Here is a 12,124-nt window from a genome sequence, read left to right as displayed (position 1 = left end):
TGTGCTAACTTTGACCTAACGATATTTTTAACTTTAAATATTATTTATTTAGCTGAAAAACCATGAGCTGGTTGGGTTGATGGGCTCTCTGGCTATGGGTGTCTATAGACACTAAATACTACCTGAATTAGCTTGGGAACAGAAAGGAGGATGACAATACATCCTTTCCTTCCTATTCCACCCAGTTCTTGGAAGATTTAGGGGGTAAAGGACAACTATAAAGCAAGAGTCAGATTGTGGGAAAAGCCCACATATGGCCTAATAATGAACACGAAGAAAACACAGGTATTTCATCAGCCAGCACCATACCATATGTAGAACCATTGGTTACAGGAAATGGAGAAGTTTTGAATCTGTGGACAAGTTCACTTACCTTGGCAATATCCAGGGATGTCCACACTGATAATGAGATTGACACACTCATTGCCAGAGTTAGCTCAGAGTTTGGAGGCTCCAAAGGAAAGAGTGGGAGAGGAAAGGTATTAGATTGACTGCCAAATGAAAGAACCCTTGTGATGACCTCATTGCTGTGTCCCTGTGGAACCTGGACAGTCTACCAGCATCATGCCAGGAAACTAAATTGCTTCCATTTGGATTGTCTTAGGAAGATTCTGAAGATCGTCTGGTAGGATAAAATACCAGACACTGAACTTTTCAAACTAAAATGCCAAATTGTATGGCACAGAATGTTACTTTGTTGGACTGGCCAAAAAACCTATTTTGCAGAGAACTCACACAGGGCAAGGGCTCACAAGGAGGTCAGAAAAAAGCGATACAAGGACACTCTCAGGGTCTCTCTTAAGAACTTTGAAACTGATTTATGACATGGGAGGCACTGGTGCAGGACTACCCAGCACGGCATGCCCTCATTAGAGAAGATGCTGTGCTCTATGAGCAAAGTAGAATTTAATTAGCCCCAAGGAAATGTGAGATGCACAAAATTAGAGAAGCCCCCAAATGTTCCCAGGGACTATTTGGATCTGACCTGTGGCAGAGCATTCTGAGTTCATACTGATGAGCCACAGTTGGACACATTAACTTGACTCTTAACACAGACTTTAATATTTTGGTCCTCTTTGAGAATGAAGGAGAGCAACCAATCAAGCAAACACTCTCTAGGCCAGTCAAGATGAACTGCTGTAGTCAAAGAGAGACAGGTGAGTCATTCTGAACAAAGTCCCCATGTGTCCTGTTGTGGAGCATGTGAGCCTCAGCTAGTGACAGACCTGGGGGAGAGTAGCCCACACAATGACCTCCACGTGTAGTGACAGCGTCAGTTCCAATTTTTAAAAAATATGAAATTGATGGTCTATGTATCTAAAGGTGGGGTTGTTTTGTTGACAGAAAAATGAAGGGCTTATCAGACAAATTCAGATTAGTAGATTTATGTTTCTGCATTCTTGCACTCATCTGAAATTTCTATGGCTGAAATGATGCTATTTGTATGCCAAATGATGCCATGATAACCACTAGGCTTTGCCACAGGCCCCAGAAAATAACCACCGATATTAGCTAAAGGCAGATTGTGGTATTTGCTCTTCATCTTCAAAAGCAATTTGTTTTCTTCTTAATACTCCAGAGATTTTATTGATTAATTGTTGTAAACCATTGTTGTTAGCTGTGCTGCTTCAAGTGAAAGTTTTGGAGAGACAGATTCAGCCTCGGTGTAAAGAAAAGCTTTCTAATCTTTAGAACTAAAAAAGGGAGAAGGGGAATAAGCAGAAATAAAGGGGGTATTTGGCTGCCTCAGGCAGGTTTTCAAGCAGAGTGTAGGTAGTCACTTGTCTGGTGTGTGGTGGGAATCATTGTTTCTGCTCCTCCAGTTTTCATCCCAATTGCCTCATTAAGTAACCTTGTGCAAGATAGGAGAAATGGGAATGTCCATTAAAAGGAGTTTCTCGAATTGCACATGTTTAACCTATGTTGAATTACTTGCTATCTAGGGGAGGGAGTGGGGAGAAGGGAGGGAGAAAAATTTGGAACACAGGGTTTTGCAAGGATGAATGTTAAAAACTACCTTTGCATATTTTGAAAATAAAAAAAATTATCAAAAAAAGAATCACTTATTAAAATATAAATATCCTCTGGAAAGGTTAAAAAAGGAACTTTTCTCTGTATCTGTTTCTTTGTCTCAGTCTATCTCTGTGTATGTGTGTGTATGCTGTCTGTTTCTGCCTCTGTCTGTCTTTCTCTGTCTCTCTCAGCCTCTATGTGTGTGTGTGTGTGCGCGCGCAGTCTGTCTGTCTCTGTCTCTTTGTCTCTTTCTGTCTTTCTTTTTTTCTTTGTCTTTCTGTCTTTTTCTCTCAGTATCCCTTCTTCCCTCCCCCACCCAATCTCTCTGCTTCTGTTATTCATTGATATTTTGTGGGTGAGGAGGCCTGGAGAGTTTTATATTTACTTGAAACATTTATATCCTTCAATGGAAAAAGAAATGTGCAGTGAGGTTATGTATTATGTAGTGCTTTGGATCATTGTTAAAGGGAATTAAAAATAATTCAAATTATAGCTACAGGACAAGGAGTGGTAATAAATAGGATTTTGAAATTAATAAAATTCTCCATACTGGGGGAGAAAATGAAGAAAGGATCTCTGTCCTGCTTTTGTTCATTTTGTGTAGGCCCTTGTGTTCACCAGAGATTGTCACATGTGTTCTAACTTCCTACTGCTATTTCTTTCATTAGAGAATGAACACACTTCTCTAGTTATTTCTAAAATAGAGAAAAGTAGAATGGAACTGAATTCACGGTGTCTCATTCCTGGAAACTGTTGCCTGTAATTTGATTTTATAGCAATTACAAGCATTAGCAAAGAAACATAATTAGCCGACCTAATGTATTTTAACATGAACTCTACTGATGACACATATACAGGCTTTTTCCATTTATGTAATGGAAACTTTTGAAAATGTCTTCATGCAGAAAGAACAATAACATGAGAACCAGGGGTACAGGAGGGGTGGGCACGTCCTGCTTCTCTAAGGCACTGGAAAAAATATAAATATACATTTTAAATATTTTTCTTTCAAACTAAATTCATGATTTGACATTTTGTTGTTGTTGTTCAGTCATTCTAGTCATGTTCAACTGTTCATGACCCCATTGGAGGTTTTCTTAATAAAGATGGTAGAATATTTGCCATTTCCTTCTTCAGTTCAGGAAACTGAGGCAAACAGGGTTAAATGATTTGCCCAGGATTACACAGTTAGGAAATATCTGATGCTGGGTTTGAACTGGTCTTCAGAATGAAGATACTATCAATAATATGGAAGCACTTTGGGGAAACTTTATGATTTCTAGAATGAATTATTGTTGTAACTCCCAGCCAGGGGTTTATGGAACTACATCAATACAACTAGCAAGAACTGCTTATTAAATTTTCAACGTGAAAATGTTCACTTACACCTTAAAAATCACCAGGCACTATGGATTAGAGCTTGATTTATTATATTGTTGTTTATCTAGACTTAGGAGCAATTAAAAATGTGTCATGTGAACTTTATTTTACCAAAGAGTAGGTTGTTAAATATTTACTAGCATGCCCTTATCCACAACTATTATCTATGCTTTGGAAAACTCTTTCAGTAAAAGTTTTTTTCTAAATTATATTCGGCTTATTCTGTGGTGGAAGGAACCTTTGGAGGCCATCTAGTCCAACATCCTCATTTTATGGATGAATGAACCGACGCCCAAGGAGCTTCAAGATAAGATGTATTTACTAAAAAATAAAAATTACACTGCTCTCTGCAGGGGAACATGATAGAAACATATTCTAGTCTTTCAGTTTGGATCCTAAGAAAATCAGGACTCTCTTGGTGTTCTCCTGCCTTAACTTTCTTTTTATTTTTTTCTAGCATAACACAGCTGGTGTAAACTGTGAAAAGTGCATTCAAGGTTATTACCGTCCTTTCAATGTTCCAGTAGAAGCACCCCATGGCTGTATGCGTAAGTCATCTCTAATTGGTCTTGTTTCACAACAGTATTAGCTGACATTAGAAAAACTATCCAAGTTTCATCTCTTTTTTCGCAACCTCCGAGTCATCTGTTTCTCTAATTCACTTCTAATTTCCAATCAGTTGTCAAAACTTTTCACCTCTTCCTCCAACGTGTATCTCATATTCCTCCCTACCCTTTCTCTATTTACATGGCCACCATCATCTTTCATGTTCTCATCATTTTTGGTCTGTCCTACTGCACTAATTAATAAATTGGTCTTCTACCTATTTCTCTCCACTATCCAGGCTATCCTCCATACAACTTCTATATGAATATTTCTAGAGGACAGATTTGAATATGTTGCTCTTCAGCTTCAAGAAGCTCAAATGGCTTTCTTTACTCTAGGATAAAATAGATTTATCTCTTTGGTTTTTTTTTTTAATCTAGTCACAGTCTGGGTATAGTATACCTTTCTAGGTTTATTCTTTGTTACTTTCTATCACATTTTATATTTCATCCACATTGGCCATCTTTGCTGGTCTCAGATTCTTCATACCTGGAACACAGTCCCACCCCTTGCTCTTTAGAATTCTTAATTTCCTTCAAAATTTACCTGCTTTGGGATGCCTCCCCTAATCTTCCTCATTGCTCTGAAAATTCCTTTTTAGTTAATATTTTATATCAAATCAAAATGCATCTGTTAAGCTCTGTATGTGTTAGGATGTGCTAAGCTCTGGGAATACAAAAACATGCGAAAAGAAAAAGTCCTTGCCTTCAAGGAGCTTATATTCTGATGTGGGAGGAAGGAACAGAAAAGAGACCTGCAAAATAGATGGGGGCACAGAAAAAGTACCTATTCAGGGGCAACCACCAATGAGGAGGGAAGGGTCACAAGATCAAGGGATATTGTAGGGTGAAAAAATAGCTATAGTATGGTGGCTAAGTCCAGAGAGTCAGGAAAAGAGCCTAGAAAGGACTCCATGCTATTTCACTTCTGTAAAATGTAAGATCCTTAAAGGCCAGAACTGTTTTACTTTTAACTCTGAACATCCTGGCACATGGTAAATGTTTAATAAAAACTTGTTTACTTTAATTGGATAATCACTTTTTATTTAATGTCTTGAAAGTAATACATATGTACATATATATGTATGTACACACTTTTTTTAGGGCAGGACATGATGCCTACTAGGTGTTGCAGTGGATAGAGCGCCCATCCTGGAGTCAGGAGGACCTGAATTCAAACCTAGCCTCAGATACTTATTAGCTGTATAAGTCACTTAACCCTGTTTGCCTCAGTTTCCTCACCTGTAAAAATGAGCTGGAGAAAGAAATAATAAACCACTTCAGAATTTTTTACCAAGAAAATCCCAAATGGGGTCACAAAGAATCAAACAATTGCACAACTCAACAACAAAAACTTTTGGTGTTTGAGAAACAATCTCTTTGTAAAATTTAATAGACGTGAATCATGTCTAAAATAGAAAAAAGCTAGATGCTTTCCTTCGTACAATAAGAATGATAATTTTTGGATTCAATACACAATTTGATCAAGTACTAAACTCTCAGTGAAAAAATTAACTCAGCCAGTACATATCTGCCATGTAACAGCAGACAGTTTGTCTAGGGTTACACAGCTAAAATGTGTCAGAAGAAGAATCTGAGACACAGTTCTTCTGAATCCCCACATCAACTCTCTATCTCCTGTTGCCTCTGAAGAATTAAAATAAGTATAATAGGGGCAGCTAGTTGGTGCAGTGAATAGAGCACCAGCCCTGAAGTCAAGAGGATCTTTTAAAGTTCAAATCTGGTCTCAGACACTTAATACTTCGTGTCTGTGTGACCCTGGGCAAGTCATTTAACCCCAATTGCCTCAGCGAAAAAAAAAGAAAAATTAAATAATTATAATAATATTAATAGCCACAATAATAACAACGATATTAGGATGACACTGTATTAAATATTGCCTGAAAATTATCTGTACTTAGTGTATTTGCTTTGCTAAAGGGCAACAAATTAATTATTGTTGTTTTTAACTTTGGTCTCTGTCCAGCCTGTAGCTGTAACCCTGAGAACACAAATGGCTGTGAAGAGGGCACAGGTCGCTGCTTTTGCAAATCGAATTTCCAAGGGGAAAACTGTGAGCGCTGTGCAGAAGGATTCTACAACTTCCCATTTTGCCAGCGTAAGTTTGGATTGTTTGTGGAGAAACTATCTTTTTAGAGGGGAAGTTGAGAGTAATAGATTTAGACTTAGACAATAACTTCCTAACAATGAAATCTCTAAAACAAACCAAAAAAGGACTGTGCCAGGAGATGTGGACTCACTTTCACCTTAGATCTTCAGGATGACCAATTGTTGAGTATCTTGTAAGAGGAATTCTTGTTAAGGTGGAGTTTGAACTAGATGCACTGAAGTCCCTTCCTGTTCTGAGCTTCAATGACTTAGATTTCTGCAGTTGTACAGAATTTAGTGGATTAGGGAAAGGGTTAAAAGAGTTGCACCCCTTTAAAAGAGTATTTCAGATAATTTAGGATATTAACACCTGATATTAATAGTTTACACTGTATAGTAAAGTAACTGTTTATTTGCCATACACACTGGTGAAATTAAGGAGAATGCATTGAGATTTTATTATAAATATATCAGAAGATAAGTAAAGAACCTAAGTTTCCCAGAAGAAGTTTCTTTAAAACGAATGTATTTTCATAGCCAGAAGATCATAACAATGACTTTGCAGGTGTATTTTTAAACAATTAAAATTTTAAAATTTATTTCTTTTTTGCTTTTTGTTTGCTTTTTTTTTTTTTTTTTTTTTGTATCTCCAGTGCTTACTTAGTACAGTGCCTGATCCATAGGGAATATTTTATAAATGATTTGTTGATTTTTTTACATCCTTTCTCCCCCTCTACTGATTTTTATAAGAAAGAAAAAAATTATGCATAGATTTTTAGAAATTTTTAACTTTTATTGATATCCTTTGTTTTGATTTCTTTCTTTAACTTCCCTTTTCTAGTAGAACAATTCTTGTAAGAAAAATTTAAAAGAAAAAGAGTTACAGATGGATTTTTTAAAAAAGTTGTATGAGAGTATTTCACACACACAGTTTGGCTTTAATTTTTATTAATTTTATTAATCTTATTTACTCATAGCTTGATTTTTTAAACTTAGACCTTAAATTTATGCCCTTTTTCAGAACTAATTAGATTGTCCTTAATGAGCCTAATTATTCAAAGAAATGTATCCATGTTTTGTATTTTAAAGTTGTGTGTTTTAGTTAAAACAATTATAAGATCCAACAGTAATGAGTGGCTATTAAATAATTTTGATACTTTTTGTAATAGCCTTAGATAATCATATATGAACATACTATAACGTTCAAAAATAGGTTTCTGTCCTACATTATTATCTCAATGACCCAGTTTATGTTCAATATTTAATGTAATTGGAATAGGACCAGATGCTGCAATTTTATAAGAGACCATGGAAATAGTTATGGGCCATATAAAAAGTGTAAGTATTTGTGTGAGAGACAATTTTCCCACTGACTCACTATTGTCTCCAAGTGGAGCAGTGCCTCCTAATGGCCTTCAGAGTGGTTATGGTCTTAAGTAAGATTGTTTTCTTTTAGATCTGATTGCATGAAATAATCCTTTGGGAAAGGATTGTTATACTCTCAAATGAGGGCAAAGGGAAGGGAATATTGTAGCAGGAAAACAAATTAAGAATTCCTATTCCATTGCTTAATCTCTCAAGGAATAAATCAAACATCAAATATAAGTCAAAAGTTTCTTGAGAGCCTCACCCACTCTTCATGGAAAGGACTTATAACTAAATTAAGTCAGAGGTGATCTATTGAATTCAATCCTGCACTATGGTAACATTTTCTTCAGTGGGCTGTGTGCTTAATAATTATTTTGTCCTATGTAAATGGTAGACTTACTTGAATCTGTATACAAGAATATCTTTGTCTACTTTTGGAAGGAAAAAAAGAAAAAAAACTACATTAAATGCATATGCATTAGTTAATGACAAAGTGCCAAGTATCTGAGAAATTACAAGTGATTAAATTGTAGTTTTCCCACTCATGACCCCTTTTTTGCCCAAGAAATTTTTACATGACCCTATTTACACAGATATGTAAAATAGATATACAAATCAAACATTTATTGGTTTTAAATCATTATTTCACAATCTCATATTTAATTATGAGACCCTAGGTAGGTTTGTGAACCACAGTTTAAGAAGCTAAGGTTTTTATAGCATATGGGATCTCAGTCTTCCTTTGTATTCAGAGATCTCTTGAGGACTTTTTCAAAACAGGAAATATATTTAATATCCCTTTCCTACAGTTTCCTCCTTTTAAAAATGAGTTTAATAAAAAAAAATTCCCCTGAATTTACTGTAGGAACTTGAAATCTATTCCAAATACTAAAATGAATTGTGTAGTGGGGAATGGAAAAAGTGAATGGAGTGTGAGCATCTAGTGGTATGGAGAGGAGATATATGAATAAATTGGTCTCTTTGAGTGACACCTTACATAACATCTTATTACTTGAGATTTTATTTCTTTAGAATTTGTGATAATTTGATAAAATTTGCATTAAAGTTAGCTACAATTAAAAAAAGGTCAAGGAGTATGTTTATCTACTGAAAAAAATTATTTTAAAGTTTGCTCTCAGTGTTCATTTACAGAGAACAAAATTTAATTTATTTGTAGGGGGAAACACTAGCATTCATCTTTCCTATAATTAATGCAGGACTTTTATTAGGTAATATTTGGCTACTCTGATTTTAGTTACTAGATACAGATGAATAATGCTATATTTCTTTTAAAATGTTCTACTATTCAGAATTTTCACGCATTTAAAAAGACCTTATCCCCAATTTATCTAAATTAACAAATTTTTGATGTAATCTCTAATTTCATCTTTCCCTGTTTTTAAATAAATCATTTTTAAAGGAATTCCTATTTATCCTATTTCTACTCCAAGACCAGAAGCTTCTACTGCTGCTGCAGAAATAAAAGGCAAGTAACTCTCTCTTGTCTTACCTTTCCTAACAGTATTAAGCTTAATGTGTAATTTATTCAACAAATATTTATTAAGCACTTACTGTGTGCAGATACTGTAGGTGATTAATTATAGTCTCTCTATTTTTTAAATAAGGAAATAGTTTAGATCATATTTATTGTCTGTTCACTTGTCCTTTTGCCCTCTGCTCCCATTCCATTTGCCCTCCAGTTGAATGGAATAACAACAGGAAGGGGACTTAGACACAAAGTAGAAGGTATAAGGGAGACTTTGAAAGCTTCTTATAAAATGATAGAACAGACACAACTCAAGAAAAGCACTTTGGTTTCAAAAAGAACATTGAGTAAAGACATTTCTTGAGAAACATGAATGCAAAAATATTTCAATTTCAGTAATCTACAATTTCATTAATGTTGGAAAATATTCCTCCACTGACATTGATTACAGATCAGGTTAATGGAGTGGTCTTCAGGAATTATTTAGGCCATTTTGGTGATAATTACCTCTAAAAAGATCCAGTTTCTTTGACAACCGACATTCAACTATGTTATCAATGTAGTTTCTCTTTTGCAGCTTGATAGGACTCAACAAGGTTTATGCCTCAAGATACAGCCTTCAAAAACCCAGTCATCTCCATGACAGACTGAGAAATTGGAAGGCAAAAATATATATTATAAATCTGGACTTCTTTTAGTTGATTATCATCTCTATGGGTCTTAACTTATGGCAATGAACATAAAGTTCCTTGTTACCATGAGTTAAACAAATTTGAGCACTAAAGGAATTTGAAAAAGATGATTTAGGGAAGGGTTTGAAGACTATGCTATGTGCAAACTGGTCCGTGGAACTGGGAATGTTTAAGCCAGAGAAAGAGAAACTTAAACAACAAAGAAATGTTAAAGAAAAGAAATGCCTGTTTTCAAGTTTTGGAAGGCTGGTCATGTGGAAGAGATATTAGATTTGTTCTCCTTACTAGGGATTATGATTTTTTTGGTGTGTCATGGATCCTTTTGGTAGTCTGTTGAACTGACTATTCTCATATAATTCTCAAATAATGTTTTCAAATGCATAAAATTAGTAAGATTATGAAGGAAGTGAATAATATCTAAATATTTTTCTACTTTTGGAAGGAAGTGAATAATATCTAAATAGTTGTATATATGTATGTATGTATGTAGAAAAACATTTATCTGTTGAAAAAGGCCATGATCTCCCACTGCATCCAGGACCATCTTCAGTCATCCTGATCTATATCTGGCCAGATACCTCTGGAGAAGAAAATGAGGCTGGTGACTTTGTCTAATCCTCCCTTACTTAAATCCAATTCACTTCTATCTCATGATTGGGAGGGAGTGATTTCTCATCACTAGAAGTCTTCAAGTAAAAGGAGCTGTAGGAAGTGTTTCCATTCAGGTATGAGTTAGACCAAATTTCTCCTGCTTTAATTTTCTCTGATTCTTTTATTCTAAAAGGAGAGGAAGATGGAAAGGAATGAGTCTTATAATGAGGAGAATATTTTACTATTTTAGGGGAAACGTCAAGATGAAGGCAAAGAAAAAATATTCTGTCAAATTCAGTCTGCCTAATCGCCTTAATTTTGACATTGGTTAAGAATGTCAGGAGGTTAGATATTATTAGCTCAGATAAGACTTAGGCTTGGAACCAGGGGCCAAGAAATGACAGAGGCTCAAGAATACTTCAGCATCCCCGAATCTATACTGACACACACATGGCTCTCTGGTTGTACCTTTTAAAAATTTATCGTATTAAAAAATTTTATTGTGTTGCTGATTAACTTTTTGGAACTTTGAGAGAGTGAGAAAAATGTGACCATATGAAAAAATGAACCGCTATAACTTTTTGAGTGATAGAGGAACATAGTCAGACTCATACTTTAGGAGTGGCACTCTGGCAGTTCTGTGGAGACAAATTGGAGTTATTTTTATCTCTTTCCACCCACTCCCGAGTAAGCTGACCAGGTCTCGGTGAATGGTTTGCATTTATTAGAAGTGGGCCTCTACTTTTATGAAAAGCTTAGGGTCATTATAGAAGCATTGCAATGTTCCAAATTGCACCCTCCTCCTGCTGTTTCATCCTGGAGCTGTCTTGTCCATTTGTCCTGTCTGATGCAGATATACATACTGATAGGTATACTCTATCTAGAGGAATTAAAGACCTTTTGGTAAAAAGCTTGTATTTTGTGATGTATAACTGGAAGTGAATTGAACACTGGCCATCTACAATGCTGTCAATTTCCACAGAATCCTGCAGTTCCTACTAGTCATAAATCTGGGGTTCATTATCCCCCAACCCTCTCCCCCATCTATAGCATTTGCCTCTTTGCCTGAACAACGGATGTGCCCTTGGGGCAAACAGTATGCAAGAGTGGGCAATTTGTTTCCTCTTAGGCCCTCTTGAATTTTGCAAACACGAATGTACTCTGCAAGTATTAATGAGCCCTAACTCAGTCTCCTGAGGAAACAGAGGGAGCCCTGAATATAATTTGCCTTTTCCCTCTTAAACCCTGAAACCACATCATTGGCACAAACATCAGACATCTCATGCAGCTTATAAGTGGCTAATAAAATTAGTAATAGCATCTGTACACTCTGGAGTGATCTCTGAGTGGATGTAACATAAGGATTACGCTCTGTTGATTTTAATATTTCAAGGAATCCATGATCTTATTGATGTGGGTACTCCTGCTCTTCATGCATACAGCACACCATCTAGGTCTCCCTCTCTGATGCCGTTCTTGTCCATCCCCTTTCTTAAATCCTCCATGGAGGATCTACCCAATATGGAGATATTTCATGGCATTATGCTCCATTAATTATTGCAAATGTGACCTTGGGTCGCTTTTCATCCCCCTGGAAACAGCTGAGCTTGCATCTCAACTATGTATGAGCCTTTTGGTTTATTACCTTCATATATAGAGAAGTCTTTTCCTGTGATACCTGGGTAATTTCAGGTAAATTGCTTGACATCTCTAGCCCTCAGTGGCTCATCTGTAAAATGAAGGGGTCGGACAACAAAAAGAGAACAAGGTCTTTGATGGCATCCTGACTGCTAACCCCCGCAGCCCACAATATTCTCTACAGCCACACTCTCCCAATCAGATCTTCAGTTCCTGCTTTGGGATCGTGTTGTCTTAAATGT

At 35.9% G+C, this 12,124-nt stretch overlaps 1 protein-coding gene across 1 annotated transcript in view; it reads left to right on the top strand.

Moving 5' to 3' along the window:
* LAMA3 (laminin subunit alpha 3) overlaps positions 1–12,124 on the top strand; it is a 299,158-nt gene that overhangs the window by 93,601 nt on the left and 193,433 nt on the right. The window contains exons 9-11 of the mRNA XM_051970336.1: positions 3,851–3,941; positions 5,986–6,117; positions 8,896–8,961. Coding sequence (XP_051826296.1) covers positions 3,851–3,941; positions 5,986–6,117; positions 8,896–8,961 — 289 coding nt within the window. The remainder of the gene's footprint in view (positions 1–3,850; positions 3,942–5,985; positions 6,118–8,895; positions 8,962–12,124) is intronic.

The sequence above is a fragment of the Antechinus flavipes genome, chromosome 1 (genome assembly GCF_016432865.1).
Source record: "Antechinus flavipes isolate AdamAnt ecotype Samford, QLD, Australia chromosome 1, AdamAnt_v2, whole genome shotgun sequence".
Lineage (NCBI taxonomy): Eukaryota > Metazoa > Chordata > Mammalia > Dasyuromorphia > Dasyuridae > Antechinus > Antechinus flavipes.
The sequence above is the reverse complement of the archived record's forward strand: the minus strand, read 5'-3'. Positions and strand labels throughout refer to the sequence as shown.